Genomic DNA, 19,767 nt, shown 5'->3' on the forward strand with positions numbered 1-19,767 from the left:
TCAATAAAAGTCATGTGGACTTTTATCTTCTGTCCAGTTCCATGCACTCTACAGGTCCAGCCATCGTATCACTTCCTTTACCCAAGACTCTTCTCAATACAGACTTTCCTGCCCCCATCTCCATCTTGAGCAGTCAGGATTAATCTCATTCTCTGAAGAGAACTCCCATTGGACTTCATAGCATCCACTACACTGTGTCACAGATGACAGACAGGTCATGGGTGATATATTATTTTCTTGGTACCCCTAGTACTTGGCACAGGGTCTCAGATGCACTAAGTGCTTTCTCAATAAAGCTTTCAAAACAAAAGGAGTAACATCCTTAAAGACAAGACGGGTAGGTGTGAGCTTAATGAAAATACAGTCGCATTAATTAGTAATTGATTGAAATGTCGTTCTCAATAATGGCTGATTAATGAATTGACTTCAGCTTGCTGGAAGGTCTATGGTGATGGCTGATAAATAACTAAGGCAGCCCAGGTAAATACAGACGGTCCCTGATTTACGACGGTTTGACTTAATAATTTTTTGACTTTATTTTTTATTTTTTTATCATTTATATATATATATATATACACACATATTTTTTTTCCTACTGTACAGCACGGTGACCCAGTTACACATACACGTATACATTCTTTTTTCTCACATTATGTGTTCCATCATAATTGATTAGACAGAGTTGCCAGTGCTACACAGCAGGATCCCATTGCTAATTCATACCGAAGGCAACATTCTGCATCTATCTACCCCAAGCTGCCAGTCCCTCCCACTCCCTTCCCTTCCCCCTTGGCAACCACAAATCTATTCTCCAAGTCCATAATTTTCTTTTCTATAGAAAGGTTCCTTTGTGCCCTATATTAGATTCCAGATATAAGTGGTATCATATGGGATTTGTCTTTCTCTTTCTGACTTACTTCACTCAGGACGACAGTCTCTAGTTCCATCCATGTTGCTGCAAATGGCATTATTTTGTTCTTTTTTATGGCTGAGTAGTATTCCATTGTGTATATATACCACATCTTCCTAATCCAGTCATATGTGGATGGACATTTGGGTTGTTTCCATGTGTTGGCTATCGTGAATAGTGCTGCAATGAACATGCGGGTGTATGTGTCCTTTTTTTTTTTTTTTTGTCTTTTTGTCTTTTCTAGGGCTGCACCCATGGCATGTGGAGGTTCCCAGGCTAGGGGTCTAATCAGAGCTGTAGCAACCAGCCTATGACAGAGCCACAGCAATGTGGAACCCAAGCTGCTTCTGCGACCTACACCACAGCTCACGGCAATGCCAGGTCCTTGACCCATCAAGCAAGGCCAGGGATCAAACCCATGACCTCATGGTTCCTAGTTGGATTTGTTAACCACTGAGCCACGATGGGAATTCCTACATGTATCTTTTCAAAGTAGAGTTTTGTCCAGATATATGCCCAAGAGTGGGATTGCGGGGTCATATGGTAGTTCTGTGTATAGTTTTCTAAGGTACCTCCATACTGTTCTCCATAGTGGCTGTACCAGCTTACATTCCCATCAGCAGTGCAGGAGGGTTCCCTTTTCTCCACACCTCTTCCAGCATTTGTTCTTTGTGGACTTATTAATGATGGCCATTCTGACTGGTGTGAGGTGGTATCTCATGGTAGTTTTGATTTGCATTTCTCTAATAATCAGGGATGTTGAGCATTGTTTCAAGTGCTTGTTGGCCATCTGTACATCTTCCATGGAGAACTGTCTATTCAGGTCCTTTGCCCATCTTTCAATTGGGCTGTTGGTTTTTTTTGTTGTTGAGTTGTATAAGTTGTTTGTACTGACAATGAAATATGAGAAAAGGAATACAGAAATATAATACCTTTTAAAATTACACCTCAAAACATCAAATACCTGGCAATACACCTGACCAAGGAGGTAAGGGACTTACATGCCGATAACTATAAAACATTAATCAAGGAAATTAAAGAAGATGTAAAGAAATGGAAAGATATTCTATGCTCCTGGGTTGGAAAAATTAACATTGTAAAAATGGCCATACTACCCAAAGCAATCTACAGATTCAGTGCAATCCATATCATATTACCCACGACATTTTTCACAGAACTAGAACAAACAGTCCAAAAGTTTATATGGAACCACAAAAGACCCAGAATTGCCAAAGCAATTCTGAGGAACAAAAACCAAGCAGGAGGCATCTCTCTCCCAGACCTCAAGCAATATTACAAAGCCACAGTCATCAAGACAGTGTGGGACTGGTACCAAAACAGACAGACAGACCAATGGAACAGAATAGAGAACCCAGAAATAAACCCAGACACCTTTGGTCAATTAATCTTTGACAAAGGAGGCAAGAACATAAAATGGGAAAAAGGCAGTCTTTTCAGCAAGTATTGCTAGGAAACCTGGACAGCTGCATGCACATCAGTGAAACTAGAACACACCTCCACACCATGCACCAAAGTAAACTCAAAATGGCTGAAAGACTTAAATATAACACACCATCAAACTCCTGGAAGAGAACATAGGCAAAACATTGACTGACATCAACCTTACAAATGTTTTCTCAGGTCAGTCTCCCAAAGTAACAGAAATAAAAGCAAAAATAAACCAATGGGACCTAATCAAACTGACAAGCTTTTGCACAGCAAAGGAAACCAAAGAGAAAACAAAAAGATAGCTCACAGAATGGGAGAAAATAGTTTCAAATGATGCAACTGACAGGGGCCTAATCTCTAAAATACACAAACAATTTTTTGACTTTATAATGGTGCAAAAGCCATACGCATTCAGCAGAAATTATACCTCAAATTTTGAATTTTGCTCTTTTCCTAGGCTGGCAATATGCAGTACATACCATACCCTCTCTGGATTCTGGACAGGGGCAGTTGTAGCTCCCAGCCAGCCATATGATCATGAGGGTGAACAATTGACACAGTGACAACCATCTGTACCCATACAACCATTCTGGTTTTTACTTTCAGTGCAGTAGGATATATATTACCTGAGATATGCAACACTTTATTTTTCAAAAGATACTTTTGCCCAACCATAGGCTAATGTAAGTATTCATAGCACGGCTAAGGCAGGCTAAGCTGTTATAATGTTCTCTAGGTTAGGTATGCAATGCATTTCTGACTATGATATTTTCAACTTAGGAAGAGTTTATCAGTATGTAACCCCATTGTAAGTTGAGTAAGATCTGTACACATGGAGTTCCTGTCATGGCTCTGTGGTTAATGGATCCGACTAGGAACCACGAGGTTGCGGGTTCGATCCCTGGCCTCGCTCAGTCGGTTAAGGATCCTGCATTGCCGTGAGCTGTGGTGTAAGTCGCAGACATGGCTCAGATCCCGCGATGCTGTGACTCTGGCGTAGGTTGGCAGCTACAGCTGGGATTCTACCCCTAGCCTGGGAACCTCCACTTGCCGTGGGTGCGACCCTAGAAAAGACAAAAAAAACAAGATCTGTTCACAAATCTTCCCCCTCACCTCAGGTTTTTATTTCCTATTTTGATTCACCATTTCCCAATCTCACTACAATGCTCTAATCTTTTTGATTCTTATTTTTTCTCAAGTCCATCCTACTTTATCCTTCTGTCTCTACTGCTATCATTACACCTTTTCGTATCCTCGTAACCCCTGTTCTTTGCAGGTGATGCCTAAATGGTCTCAATGGTTTTTATTCACTAGTGATTACAAGTGCCCAGAATGGTGTTTATTAGATAAATAGTTGTTGAAATACTGGTTTCTTTAGATCTGAACTTCACTTTTTCAAACCATCTTGCAAACTAAGCTTTATAAAATCACGTTTTATTATAAAACTGCCCCATTCAAACATTTCAACAATTCCTCTGTGTTTATAGGCAAAGTCTAAACTAATTAGGCTAGCGTTTGGACTTCCACAAACTGGCATCAATGGAACTTTCCCACATTATTTTCTGACATTGATCTGCATAACCCTCTATTCCTGCCCAACTTGTCTACTCATCGTTCATTAAAATGTCATTCAATTTGTGCCTCCATTGAAAGGCACATGGTTTTCTCTCTAAAATGTCTCTTTAGGAAAAAAAAAGTTATAAAATAAAAGATGTATATGACCATATGAGAAATTAAATTTTATTTTATTTATTTTTTTTAAAGGATATGCTGACACTATTTATTTATTTATTTATTTTTGGTCTTTTTGCTATTTCTTGGGCCACTCCCATGGCATATGGAGGTTCCCAGGCGAGGGGTCAAATTGGAGCTGTAGCCACCGGCCTACGCCAGAGCCACAGCAACGCGGGATCCGAGCCGCATCTGCAGCCTACACCACAGCTCACAGCAACGCCGGATCCTTAACCCACTGAGCAAGGGCAGGGACCGAACCCGTGACCTCATGGTTCCTAGTTGGATTCGTTAACCACTGCGCCACAACGGGAACTCCAGAAATTAAATTTTAAATGATAAAAGATACCACATATATATATATATATATAAAGCTTATCCACAAATATATGAAATAAAAAGATACCTAAAAATATGAATAAATGATAGATGAAAATGCCCACAGTATTAGTGAGAAAAACATACACATGTATAAATGTCTATATAATATTTTTCCATAAGATTTACTAATAATTTTAAAAGAGTAATTGCATCCCAAAGTGCTATAGATACAGAAAGCACTCAGCCATTGCCTTTGGCAACATAAATTGCTACAACAGTTCCAGAAAATAACCTGTCAATAGTGATTAAAAAAAATACACATACTCTTTTTTACCTTAGGGAATCTATTTTATGGGACTAACTGTGAGAACAAACGTATATATGAGAATGTTTGCTGTAGTGACAAAAACAAAAACCATAAGTAGTCTGAAAGTTTATCATCATGACACTGATGAAAATATGAGGAATATTATGCAACTTCTAAAAATATTGAAAGAAAGATCTCTGATAGATGTTATATAAAGAATGTCTCTTGGAGAGTCATACACATATGATCCCATTTAGAGGAAAGAACAAATAAATAGAACAAATACAGAGAAAAGTGTTAATACAAGCTATTGGTTACATGAGATAATTGGATCCGAAATGGGAAGTGTCACAGTGAAATCATTAGCTTTTCTTTATATATCTTTATTTTGTATGCATTTATACATGTTATGTGTTAAGCCTGAAGTACTCTTGCAATTTAAAAATAAATCATAAATAATATAAAGGCAGTGTGGTCCTTTTCTCCTATTATAAATCCTACCCGTGAGTCTTGTCTCAATTAAATTCTAAATTCCCTGACTTTATTGATAGAATTATTTCCCTGGTAATTCACCATCTGGTTCCTTGTTACTACTTTCTCATTGCCTTCTTGAAGTGTTATTTAAAAATGCATTGTTATTTAACTTTAGAGTGTAAGTTCCTTGTGATAAGGGCAGACATTCTACACTTTGTTCTCAAGAGCTGTTCAAAACTTCACAATTGTTCACTCATTCATTCCTTGAACAAATATTTATTGAGTTTCTACTAGCTACCGTTCTGCGTTGGACCCTAGAGGCACAGTATTACCTCGGCTAAGACATGATCAAAGCCTAAAAGTTTGGTGGGAAGGAGGCACCAAAACCAAGGTCTTGTAAATGTCATGAGGGTTACGAAAGGGAAACTATCACGCATTCTGCTGGCATCTAACAAGGTGAGACTTTGGAAAGATCAATGATGTAGGTGCCAACTGGAAAGTGGCACTTGCCACCTGTCTCTACAAAGATTAAATCTCGAGCTGCCGCAGCTGCTGACCCTCAGCTCCCCCTGAAAGGAGCTCAGGGTGGAGATCAGGAGTAAGACACCATGCTCTGGGAAAAACTGGCAGAACGGGTCTTCAGATTGTTGGATATTTTCAGGGGAAGTTTTTATGAGCCCAATTCTTGCATCTCCTCATATCTAGAAAAGCACTAAAATCCTTCTTGGTGATATCTGCTCCTATGGCTAGCAGTAATCTTCATGAGACTAGCAGCAACCTTCTGTGAGATGCGTGCTTGACGGCACGTACCCCCTTCACCCAAGTCACTTATATGCTGACCTCTCACCCTACCTCTCTGGAGCCAGTTTCTCAGAACTATCTGAAATGCTGCCTCCAGGCCTACAGCCCTCATTTTGCCCCAAGAAAAACTTAACTCACAACTCTCATTTTGTGTGTTTTGTTTTTTGGTTTTTTTTTTGGGGGGGGGTTGTTGTTTGTTTGTTTTGGCCACATCTATGGTATGTGGGAGTTCCTGTGCCAGGAACTGAACATGTGCCACAGCAGTGACCTGAGCCACGGCAGTGACAATACTCAGTCCTTAACCTGTCGCACCACAAAAAAAATCCACGTTGTGCATTTTCTTCAGCTGACATAGAGGGAAGGAGACTAGGTTTATACTCATCTATACTGCTCTCTCCTCAGATGACAAGATAACATACCAAACAGGGAAATAAAACGGAAGTGCTTTTTAATAGTAATATGCAAAGCAAATACAAGGAAATACAACACGTAAGGAGATACATACATTGTGACTAATTTATCTAATGATAATATCAACAGCAATAATGACAGCAGGTAATATTTATTGGGGTTTACTATGGTCCAAGCTGGGTTGTTAATATGCATGACCATGATGTCAACCAATCCCTTTATTGTGCCCCATTAATTCCAGGCACCCATAAACTTCATTCCCCCTTCACCTCATTCCTTTGTAACCTAGCAAAGAAAAGTGAGAATTTCAAGAATCCTGCAATCTTTCCTACTCGAATTACAAAGCACCTGTTCTTTGTTTTCAGGCTTATCTGGGTTAAAAATAATTCCTTCTTGAAACCTGCAAGTCTTTTGCAGTCACTGCATCCCTGAGTAACAGAGAGGAAAACAAAATAAAAAACAACTAACATTGTCCATAATGAAAAATACAACATTAAGCTTTGTGGGGCCGATTTTCTTCTGTCTGTGTGTGTCATTCATTATTAAAATGCATTCACAGCCAAGTCAATAGAAACACATCCAAGGGAGGGATGCCACCCCTCTAGGTCTGAGTGGTGGGTTTCTGCAACATACAACGCAGGGAGAAGAACAGGCTTCCAGGATCATTCAGACTGTGAAACTTTAGCAATGCACATCCATTCTTTCAGCCTCAGCTTCCTCATTAATAAATCAGAATAGTGAAATACCTTCCAGAGTGTTGTGGAGAGGAGGGAATATGATAATTACAGATGAAGGGGTAAACAGTACCTGGAATGCAATGAGCCCTCAAAAAACACATAATCACAATGTCTTCCAATAGGCCCCTAGACTTTCTAGCCCCTAGTCATTAGAGGGATACAAAGAAGAGGCCAAGGGGAAGCAATGGCCTTGTCAGCTTACTCCTTGGTTGAATGGATTTGCCACGCCCTTGCTGGTAAGTACTGTTCCAGAGACTTGTGCTTCTGGCATTGAAATATTTACAACACTGTCAAAAAATATTCAAACTATGCAACACCTAAAAGTTGAGAGGAAAGTTTTATTTGGGGCAAAACGAGGACTATAGCCCTGGAGGCGGCTTTTCAGATAGCTTTGAAATACCGCTCCAAAGAGGCCGGGGGAGATGTTAGTGCATATATCATTTTGGTGCAGGAAGAGGTGCATGCAATCAAGGACACATCTTATAGAAGGTTGTTGCTGGTCTCGTGAATGTCACTGCTGGTTGCGAGGAACAGACGTCGCCATGACGGACTTTATGCTTTTTTTTTCTAGATACAAGGAAATGCAAGGATGGGGCTCATAAAATCTTCCCCTGAAAATATGAACAATCTGAAGACCTGTCCTGCCAGTTTTCCCAGAGCACAGAGTGTCTCACTCCTCATCTCCACCCTGAACTCCTTCCAGGGGATGGTGAGGGTCAGCAGCTGTGGCAGCTCAAGATTTAATCCTTGTAGAGGCAGATGGCAAGTGCCCATCTCCAGTTCACAACACTCGATGGATGTAACATAACAATATTCTGGCTAAAATTCCTTGCAGTACAAAGCGGAGCAGAAATAAATGCAAAGAAAAAAGAGTAGTATTGATATTAAATGTAAGTTGTAACTGTTCAAGAATATAAACAAACATCCTGATCCATGGATATCCCAACCCGAGAAAAGCAGTCCCCCCAGTAATGATCAATAAATAAGACAAAATATAAAAACTAAGAGTTGAGACTGTAGGTCATGTGATTAGCTTTTGTAGAGAGGAAATGCCTAAAAAAATATTTATTATTTCTGTTTTCAACGGCCTACTGGACTTTCCCATCTGGATGTCCACAGGCAGCTCAAACACAGCTTGAAACTCATTATAACCTACCAATTTTGCTTCTGAAATATCTCTCTAATATACCCCTTTCTCCCTCTCCTAGCTGCACTAATTTATGTCTTGTTTTTCAGTCATGTTCCACCAGGAGTTTCTCACATCCTTCTGTCTATTGCCACCCCTTCCAAGAGATTTATCTACCTGAAGAACAAATTTAATTACATCAATCTCCTACTCAAAAACTTCTATGGGCTCCTCTGGTTTAAACTATCATTTGGCTGGTCAGATCTGATAAATATCACAGCTTCTACAGAATAGCTATGAAAACTGAAAAGAGAGAGAGAGAAGAAAAAATAAAATCTAAGGTACAATGGAAATTAACAAAGCATAATGAAATATATGACTATTTACACAGAAGCCACTGGAGCTAAGATAGGGAAAATAATACTGTATTCTACCTGATTAAAACACATCAATCCTATTTACTCAAAAGGAGGTCTAATTACACCAACTTCCTTCTCCTTTGATATCCCAGTTCCAAGACTAGGTCTTTAATGAGCAGAAAATTGAGTCAATAACTTTGTTAACGCTGGTGATGCTTTTTTTAATTTTTTATTGTATTTTTTTGAGGAGTGCAAGCATGTCAGGTACACATCAAACAATTCAATTCATATTTGTCTTGTGATGTCTTGACCTTCGTCTGCTTCTTGGGGGCACTGACAGCATCACTCATGACACTTCATATGGGTGCCAACTTGGCACCCTGGATCACCCCACCAACCCACCTCCACCTTGAGCCAGGGATGGCTGGTGGTACTTTTTTTTTTTTTTAAGATACCTTAAAGCTTTTTCTTTTTATTATTATTATTATTTTTTTTTTTTGTCTTTTTGCCATTTCTTGGGCTGCTCCCGCGGCATGTGGAGGTTCCCAGGCTAGGGGTCTAATTGGAGCTGTAGCCACCAGCCTATGCCAAAGCTACAGCAACGCGGGATCTGAGCCGCATCTGCGACCTACACCACAGCTCACGGCAACGCCAGATCGTCAACCCACTGAGCAAGGGCAGGGACCAAACCCGCAACCTCATGGTTCCTAGTCGGATTCATTAACCACTGCGCCACGACGGAAACTCCTGGTGATACTTTTTGACATGGCAGAATCCTATGCCCTAACCTCCTACCCCACTCATATTTCTAATTCAAAAAAAAAAAAAAAAAAAACCCTAGAAAGGGATATATGAACACAGGAAGTGGAATGATGCATTTTGGTAGATTCAGCTCTCAGTAACAAAGCTTTTTAGGCAGGTACAGGAACATCTTGACAGCTGTGAAGGACAGTTTAATTTTGCATGCACTCATTTGTTTAGCGTTAAAATGTCAGTCCATCAAAAAAGATTGGGAGCAGGAAAAATTTTCATGTTAGTTTGGCTGGGCGACATTAGGATAATACCAACATGATACTGCTTCCCTTGATCATTAGGAGATAATATCTATATCTACAGATACAGATCTATATATACATATATGTTAATTTGAAATTGATCATTTTAATAAAAATATAATATCACCTTAGGAGTACTCTAACCCAGGAAATCAGGTCACATCCCTTGACTTTGTACATGCTATGTGAGCTTCATTTCAGTGTATTTGGTCTGTGTCTGTGGCCTGGTACTCACTTTGTCCAGATCATTGGTAGCAATATCCAGCCTTGCTCTTCAACTGCTAGAGCAACACGGATAAATCAGTTCCAGACCCTCCTTTGTGGTATACTAGTATCTCCAGTCTCTTTGGGGACTTCTATTTGGGCTGGGGCACCTTGTTGGAGCCTCACTTCATCTCCCAACTTCCCACTGGACATATGGGCCTCTTCCTTCTGCTTGTCCTGTCATTTGGTCACTCACTTGGTCATCACTGTTGGCTCTGAATATCAAAATCTTTTTCTAGAAATTTGTTCATCTCAGGCCTAGCAGAACAACTCCACGTAAACTATCTTTGACCGCAACCAATATTGTAATGCTTTGCATATACACTCATACCTGGTTGATATGTCAAATAAATGACCTTCAGAAAGGTCACACACAAGAGGACTGTGTTGTATTTCCTTCTCTTTAAATAGAGATAATGATGGTTGTAGTATGTCAGTGGAGCTTAAGCAAAATAATGGATAAACCCTTTGTAAATTTTAAACTCCTACTCATATAATTGATTTCACAGATACAAGTATTATAAATAGACCAAAAATGATGCTTGAGTTTCAAATCAAGAACACTCACTACAAAAAACTTATTTAGATGCTACTTCACTCAAGCCTCTGAGTGTCAGATTTTAACCATATGTATTTATGATTATTTTATAAAAGGGCAGAAAAAGCTCTAAAATATAAAGAAATTTTGTAAAACTATAAAATATTATAGACCAAATACCCGTGCAAAACCAGAAAGACTGGTAATTGATTGGAATATCCGAAAAGATGTGGATGGCCAAATAAAACCATTTCTAAAAGAATTAGAAAGTTTCCATAAGTAGAATTTCATAAACACAAATAAAGAGAGACCCAAGTTGTGTCTGGCTTACACAAATGGCTAATAACCTAAGACCAACAGGATTGCCTGCCTAGGGCACAGACAGTAGCTAAAGCAAAATATTTCTTAAAGGAGGAGGAACAAGGAGAAGAAGGAGGAGGAGGCGGGGGAGGAAGAGGAGGAGGAAGAAGGAGAAGAAGGGAGGGGGAAGGGAGAGGGGGAGAAGAAACAGGAAGGACATTCTTGTTCTTCCTTGGGTTTTGCTAAGGTTTTCTAATACTTAAAGAGTCCTTGACAATGTGTCATGGATGGTACTAAGTGCTTTGTGTGGCTTAACCCACTTCTCATCACAAGCTTCTGAAATAGTCACACCACTATCCACCCATGTTACTAATATAAAAATAGGCTTGACTTTGTGTGCCTTAATTTATTCGCTCTTACTATATCCTTAGCGGGTCTTTACACTATTATTACTCCTATTTAACTGATAAGAAGCACCAGGTTCATTGAAGAACTACAGAAAGAAGGCAACATTAGTGAAAAGAAAGGGTGGTCCCAAGTTTGTGAGCTTCGATGAATAAATGTTGGCTTTTCAGCGAGAAGAAAACAGGCAGGAAACGGCAGAAAGGAGCAGAAGGTGGTGGTGCATTTCCCTGATTGGTTTCTGGTTTTAGAGCCAAAGTGACAACCTGTGAGCATTTGTTTAGGGATGTGGAGACCAGTAATAGCAATACAATCTAATAATAAAAAAAAAACCTAAGCTGTATGCTAAACATGTTTTAATTTTAAATCAAGCATTTGAGAAACATCATTACCTGCATTTTAAAAATGAGCACATTGAGGCTTAAGATCACATAGACAGGTAAATGGCAGAGCTCAAATTCAAAACCATGTATTCTATCTCCAAAACCACGATATTTATCAACATGCAAGTACCTATTACTGCAATCCCTAGTAAATTCTTACTTCTATCCTTTCCCAAAGTTAAGTACTTAAATGAAACACACATGTCTTTCAGCGCTATTGACTAAAACTCCTTTCCAAGTTGGAGGGGTAAGAGGGGAGAAATTAAAAAAATATATTTTCATTTACTTATGGATGATAAGAGTCTGTAATAAAATCTAAAATCTAATTCATCAATTGTGAAAATTGAAATGGAAATTAGAACATGAATGTTAAGTAATGTACCCATCCATTGCTCTTCCCAGATCACTGTCTTAGATGTTATTTGGGTCACTGGAACTTTTTTCCTTCTTAGTGATGCTGTGAAAACAAACAAACAACAAAAAACACCAAGAGTGCAAATAAGATCTGAATTCAATTCCCTTCTAACTTCCCATCCAACTGGCTGAAGGCAAGTCTCTTGACCTTTTCTGAGCCTTAGGTTACTATACTTGTAAATATCAGATTTTCAAGAGGAGGATAAAGATTATATATTTTGATATATAGCCAAAGTATTATGCAAGAGAGTTGGGGGGAGAAACAGCGTGGGTAAAGGATACATTTTTTTTTTTTCCTCTTTTAGGGCTGCACCCATGGCATATGGAAGTTTTCAGACTAGGGGTAGAATCGGAGCTGCAGCTGCCAGCCTATGCCACAGCCACAGCAATGCGGGATCTGAGCTGCGTCTATGACCTATACCAGAACTCACTGCAATGCTGTATCCCCAACCCACTGAGCGAGAGCAGGGATCAGACCCGCATCCTCACAGATACTAGTTGGATTCATTTCCACTGCACCACAAAGGGAACTCCAAGGATATATCTTTATTAAATGAAACAAACTAATTTTTAAAATTATTATCTTTCAGCACCTCCTGACTCATCTTTGCCCACACTTTGATTGCCTGGAGTTTTATGCTTCCCCTCGCGACCTAACCTTGAAATGTGTTCTTGGCATCTATTCAAAAGAAGAAGGAGAGGAAAAAATGGCTTAAAACATCCACACGCTGGAATATAAAGTTGCAAAAGCAAAGCCACTTAAAATTTTGTCTGTCCTTATGTGTAACACACATGTTAAAGCTCTTAATGAAAGAATCCAGTGAATTAATACAATTAATCTAAAGATTTGGGGAAAATACCTACTTGCTTAACCTCCCTGAGAAAGTCACCAGAAAGAAATCGGCAGCTTAATTTACATGAAGGTGACCGAGCTAAAACAATTCTGTATCATGTTTATACACTGACCTCCTCTTCTAATGTTAATTTATAAAAACCAAGGAAGGATCATTTCATGCCTAATGAGAATGATAAAACGTGAGGACAATGATATAACATGGCAGAATGGAGCAACGACTGGTTTAGGAATCTGGAAGATGAGTTCTAGTTTTTGCCCTGCCACCAATAAGCAGCTGTGTGACCTTGAACAAGTTATTTTCCCTCTCTGGGCTTCAGTTTTCACACATGTAAAAATAACTGGGCTCTGACAATTACTTTACAGGTGAAGTGTGATTTGAGGGTAAAGATGATCCAGATGCTATTGCTGGGCATCTTGGCCATCTGTTTGGAGGCTGAGAAGACTCCTGGAAGGTAACTCAAGTGTGTCAATTGCTGGGATTCAGAGCCATGTTCAAAACAGTACTGAGTGGCCTGATTGACGCCCATATCCTACAGGTAAAGGGTTTTCTGAGAAAGAAATTATCCCAGAAGACGAGGTTTTCATCATGACAAAGCCACGTGTTCCTCCTGTGTCTGACGCTCAGACGTGTGCCCAGGTCCATCCATGCATGAATTCCATAAGGACCCAAAGGACCTTTAAGCAAAACCTCAAGTGGCTATTTCATTCTGCCCTGTAGAATTCTGTGTTGCAGTTAACATCACTTGGGGGCCACTCCAGCTGATTAGACGGGCTAGCACTCTGATTGGAGCACGGAGTCCAAGGAGGTGTGGATTGAATTTCAACCTGTCACATTCCAGTTGTGTGGCCCTAGGCTAGTGACTTCATAGATCTGAACCTCAGTTTTTTCATCTGTCAGATAAGAATTACAATGTCTTCCTTCTCAAAGTCTATCAAGATAGTTCAAGTGGCTCTATAGCACTCACATGGCACCTGGCCAACGGCATCTATTCAATGTTTTAATATTACTGCTCCTACCAAAGTGACTGAGGTTGTCATTACAGCATGCCGAAGGAGGGAGAGCCCTTCTAGGTCCCATGAGTTCACCACAGGCCACTTGCATGGAAGAATCCTTCTGGTTACTTGTAGGAGCTGCAATGCCCTCAGAAAGCCTTCCTTGCTGAGTGAAGTGCTCTGAGTTAGTGGCCAGACCAAGAAGAGAGAGGACCACCTGGGAAGCTGTGGCACTGCTGTGCTGACAGAAAACCAGTGGCCACTGGTGGGAAAGTCCTTTGACCACTGACAAATGGTGCAATGATGGTGCCCCGCCCCCTCGAAGAGCAGTTGTTTTCTTGGAAGCATTGCAACACATTTTGGGAACTGCAGGACCTACTTGGAGGATGTTTTCAAGGAACTCTCAAGGGAGCCTGGAGAATCTGGGTTCATTTATTTACTCAAAAACATTTACCGAGCAATCACTAGATGTCAAGAACTCTTCCAGGCAGTAGGAAAACATACTCAGCAAGATGAACAGAGTCCCTGCTTTCATGAAGCTTGCTTTCTAGGACTGACTGTAAATATAAAAATGCACAAGGGGATTTTCATTTAGCGGTAAGTCTGTGAAAAGAATAAAGTGTCCTGGGGACAATGACAGAGAGTGAGAGGGTAGTCAGTCATGGCCCCACTGTGCAAATGGCTTTTGAGCTGAAACCAGAATGAGAACTCTCCCTTTGGGGAGATCTGGGGCAAGACTGGGTGAGACAGAGGGAAGATCAAGTGCAAAGATCCTGGGTCAGGAATGGGAGACAGAGCAAGGGTGTCTGAAGTAAACCACAAGTGGAAAAGCAGTTTGACACAGGAGAAGTTAAGAGAGCCAGATGGATCGCAAAGGATCTTTGAGGCCACAAACCTAAACACACACACACACACACACACACACATCATTAAAGAAAAACCTCTGAAACTGAAAAGCTAGCAGAAGCCAAAAGAAGCAAGAGGGTGAAATAGTGTGAATTTCCAAACAAACAGATGAAGTAATTGGGTTAATTATCAAAGAGGAGGAAGGTTATCACGTTCAGCATGTTTTGGGGTCTAGCGCAGGGTTGGGCTGTGAGGTCACACAAACTCCATGTTCTCAGGCAGTGTCCTATCAATTTCTTATCAAAAAAGGGTCAGTAGGTTGTATTTTCAAACACGATTCTAACAGAAACTAGGAGATGTCATTGAATGAGAGTGGACCCAGAGGCAGAAGGTCAGGGGTAACATTTAAACTGCAAGGCTGTGCAACATCCATATGGAAGAACTTGGGAACTCCCACCAGTCTCATTGAGACTGCTTCTTTAGCTCTAAGTTTAAAGTAATTGCGACCAAATAAGGAGATTGGGAAAATTATACAAGATCATGTATTTGAGAGTTCCATGGAAATTGTGAAGCACTGCCCAAATTATTCATTGGTTTTACTTTTCAATATTTCTTGTTAAAATTTCTTGTCATTGCTGTTTTCAAGCAAAACCACTAGAGGTCAGAATTTCACATAAATTGAAGAAACCACCGACATGGGGGAAATTTTTTTTCCTACTAAGCAGCATAAAATAAAAAATTTAAGGCATAGGAAGATAAATAAAAGTGGCTTTCAACAAAGATCTTTTGATAACTGGAGCAATTATCATTCTCAAAACTGTTACACAACAGACTTTGACAAATAGATGGAAAAAGGAAAGATAAATAGAATTTGTTAAGTATCTATTCATGATGTCTACACAGCTTAAAGTTTACATTGATTACCTGATATTATTCTTAAAACAGGACTATGAGGAAGCTCATTTTGCAAATAAATAAACTAAATCATAAAGAGATGTAATACCATGCTGAAGATCAAGCAGATTGAATCCAATGTCTTTTTTTCCCATTAAGTCAAGCTTGGGAAATAGTGCAATAAAAAAATGGTGTCTCTGTATTAGAAAACATATTATCTGACAGATTAGCATTGTTGGTTTTATATTTACAACTATCTATATTTTTATTTAATTTCAAGTCTACAAAATGAATTTAGGGAAAACTTCTTTTATTGTCTGTTTCTCAGAGTATCTAGAAGTTTCTGAGCACAGGGATGATAAATATGGTATTAAGATGGTTAGCCATGGAGAAAAATACAGAACTGCTTGCTCTTAAGAAACTTATTTAAAATGTTTACTTAGCCATCAAGTTTGCTGTTTTTGTTTGTTTTTTGAAGAGATAAATATACAAGTCTGTCTTGGTCAAGGGTGGAGAGGGCTGTAGTCATGTTCATGAAGGGATGAGGTAGGGTAAGTGACAGTTTATATCTTGAGAGAAGACACAAAAAGTCTTGCTTTTGGTATATCCACAATGATTAGCACAGTGCATAGAGCAGAGGAAAGGCAGCGATGATTAGCTTGATGCTATGTGTCTTTTGTACATATAGGCAATTTGCAAAGGAAAATGAGTGAACTGGGCTTTGACCCCAAGAGTTTGTAATCTAACACCAGCTTGAAATGCAGGTACAAGTTCTAGGACAAGTCTTTCCTTAGCTTGAAGGCTTTAGCATCCCATGTGATGCCTGGGACTTGGTATTCAGTACACTCCAGAATCTTGGAATCTCTTAAATAAGAAGGCAACTTAGAATCCATTTGATGCCAAGTCCCCAGGCTCTCATGGAAGGAGAAATCATACCATGTCTGTAACAGACTTAGTTTGGGAACTCAGGGTTCCAGAGGACTCTTTCCCTAGTCTTTCCTCCCCAGGAACACTCACTTTTTCCTTTGGTCACATTCTGCCTTGTAATCATTTTGTAATTTCAGGCTCAGGAAGAGAGTTAAGGAGGTTTCTATTGTTTTAAATCTTAAGAGAGTTTCTAATGAGGTGGGAGAAAGTATATGTTAAGTAAAATAATGACAAGAAGAAGACCCATGGTGGACCCCACACTGGTATCCAACAATAATGAATTGCTCTCTGCTCTCCCTCCTAAATTATTTCTCTCTCCATTGCTCATGATACTTATGCGTATCATTTAATGCATCTCTTGTGCCTGAAATAGTGCTTAGCACTTAATAGGTATTCAATGTACGTTGGATGAGTTGGAATGAATAGAATTGTTTAATTGGAATGCACTGTATTCTGGACATTATTTTACAACACTTGGTCCTTTCTTTGAGTTTGAAAGCTGTAGTTCGCAAGAAAAATTAAAGAGTTCTACTCTTAAATGGATTCTCCCATTTGCAGAGACAAGGAAAACTTTCATTTTTAGCAATTCCCATGAAACCCGAGGAATAATCATAGTTTCCTCTATTCTATGGAAAGTCCAGTAATAGTTTTAAGTAAATACTTTATTTCTAACCGAAACTTTCTTTTCTGCACTTTTGCCCTTGTGTTATTCATTTGTTCACCCAAGAAATTATTTGGAAGCCCTAAGGTCTCATTTTTCCTCCCTGCATTTATTCTGTGGTATCAAAGGTTAAAACTTGGATTGCAATCTTAGGAGAAAATTAATTCACTGATTAAGAAAAGTGCACTTTAAGCAATACACATTTAAATAACTGACAAGTATGGGGCAATGTATTTCTGTTTTTTTTTTCTTTTTTTCTTTTTTTTTTAAAGACCATTTTTTTTTCTACTTAAATTTTAAGCAGTTGCGGTTCTTCCACCCTCTAGCCTGGAGAAACACAGCATGAATTACTAATAAGGAAACAGCAATTTGTACTGCAGTGACCACTTTCAGAACAAAAGGGTCAGAGCTGAGACCAGGAAAACAGCAGCATTTTTTACCAACCCATTGCTCGAAGCATATTTGGACCTTGGCACCCCTTGAAAAAAATGTTTGCAGTATTCTCTCATCCTTTAGCTGAAGGCACTTGGCCCTAAAGTCTCCACTTTCAAATAAAGAAATGTTCATTTCTATACTACCTCCAATCCTAGATGAAAAACTTCCTCTTCATCGGAACCAAGGAGCCCATTAATTTATGAAATATATAAAAGAATTCATTTTTACTTTACTGAGCTTTTGTCTGGTAGCTTTATCAGCACCATATGAGAAAGCAGCTGGAATAAAAACAGCCCATGAATAGAGATGCTCTTAAGGAAAGAACTCCTGAAGATCAATGTCTTGCTTGTGTATCACCCTTGAGCAGCACGGAAGCAGGAATTCCCTCTGCCCCGGGCAGATTCCATCACATCCCTGCCCTGGGGCTCCACCCCCCTCCCAACATTCTCTTACCTAACATCAAGGGAGATTTTTAAATAAGCAACAAGACATTGATCTTCCAAGACAGAAGGCAAGTGGGAGGACTCTAGGGAGGGGAGTAGAGAAAGTCATTGGGAGCTAGAGTGGGGTGGAGAGACGAAGTAAGAGAGCATACTTATTAAATAGGAAAATTTCATTTTTCTTTCCTCACCTTTGGGTCCCGGTGAAATTGTGTGTGTGGCACAGACTTCAGCGGTAGGACGACTGTCGATGTCCAGACCCAGACTCTGAATCTGCAAAAGAAAGAGCACCAGGAGGATGAACTGGTTTCTTCGAGGTCCAGCTCCAGAGCCACCCATTGCTGTGGTTCTCCCCAAAAGAGGGTTGCTCAGAAGTGTCAAATAAGCAGCTTTATTTTAAGTAAAATTTTCTTCTTTGGGGAAGACAGGGAAGTCTCTGGAACACACATTCAGTCCAAAAAAGGCTATAAAGACGGGAAGGAAGCATATCCTAGGTTGTTTATTTTCTCAGTGTTCCAAATGAACCATACATTGTCCAGACTGTTTATTTTCAAGTGACAACAGTTTATTGAAACTTATCTCAAAACTAAACACTCAAGTGTACAGGTCAGTAGAAACATCCCAGAGAACAGAGGGGATAGAGATACCTCTGGCTCAATATATGAACGGACGGTTTACTATTCAAACTGCATTTGAATGTTGGGGTACCAGAAAGATTAAGCCAGAGATTTCTCGAATCACCTACATAGTGTATAATTGCTATGCAAAACTTTGAGCTTTGGCATAAGAAAATATTCACTACCCGCTGCTAGTGGCAGCTGAACACTAATACTCCTCTCACTGCTCTCCATGACCTTGTTTCCTTCTCTTGCTACCAAGACTTGTCTTGGGACTAAACCCCAAAGGAAAGAACATGACTTCACTGCAAAGCCCTTGGGCAATAAGAATCAAGAATATTAAAAATGTTTATAGCCTCTGCCCTAGTAATTAGCCTTCTGGTACACTATCTTAAAGATATATTCTGAAATGTGGAGAAAGCTTTACTTAAAAGATGGGGCCAAAAGGGGAAGGGGCATCAATTGCCTCATGATATGTTAATGGTTGACAAATCGTAACAAGTACAAATGCATGATGAAACAACAAGACGGTTTTATTAAAGATGTGTTTTCAGGAAATTTTTGATTGAATGGGGAGGAAAAAACTTGCAGTATCACATTTGCTAAAAAGCAGGTCACATATAGACAGAGATAATATAGCTTCAATTACTGATGTATATACGGAGATAGAGATCTCTGGTACAACCACTATGGAAAACAATATGGAGGTACCTCAGAAAACTAAATATAGAACTACCATATGATATCGCAATCCCACTCCTGAGCATATATACGGACAAAATATTCATTCAGAAAGATACACGCACCCCTATGTTCATTGCAGCACTATTTACAATAGCCAAGACATGAAAGCAACCTAAATGTCCATCAACAGATGAATAGATTTTGAAGATGTGGTGTATATATATAAAATATACAATGGAATACTACTGAGTCATAAAAAAGAACAAAATAATGCCATTTGCAGCAACATGGATGCAACTAGAGATTCTCATACTAATTGAAGTAAGAAAGTCAAATACCACATGATATCACTTATATGTGGAATCTAAAATATGGCACAAATGAAGCTATCTACAAAGCAGAAACAGGCTCACACAGACACAGACTTGTGAC

The 19,767-nt window shown here is 39.4% G+C and overlaps 1 protein-coding gene across 1 annotated transcript in view; it reads right to left on the minus strand.

Moving 5' to 3' along the window:
• Positions 1 to 18,468, minus strand: part of COLEC10 (collectin subfamily member 10) — a 50,591-nt gene extending 32,123 nt beyond the window's left edge. Inside the window, exon 1 of the mRNA XM_047783372.1 lies at positions 18,226 to 18,468. Within this exon, the coding sequence (XP_047639328.1) occupies positions 18,226 to 18,373 (148 nt within the window). The 5' untranslated portion in view covers positions 18,374 to 18,468. The remainder of the gene's footprint in view (positions 1 to 18,225) is intronic.
• Between the last annotated feature and the right edge of the window lie 1,299 nt (positions 18,469 to 19,767).

This window comes from Phacochoerus africanus, chromosome 6, assembly GCF_016906955.1.
Source record: "Phacochoerus africanus isolate WHEZ1 chromosome 6, ROS_Pafr_v1, whole genome shotgun sequence".
Classification (NCBI taxonomy): domain Eukaryota; kingdom Metazoa; phylum Chordata; class Mammalia; order Artiodactyla; family Suidae; genus Phacochoerus; species Phacochoerus africanus.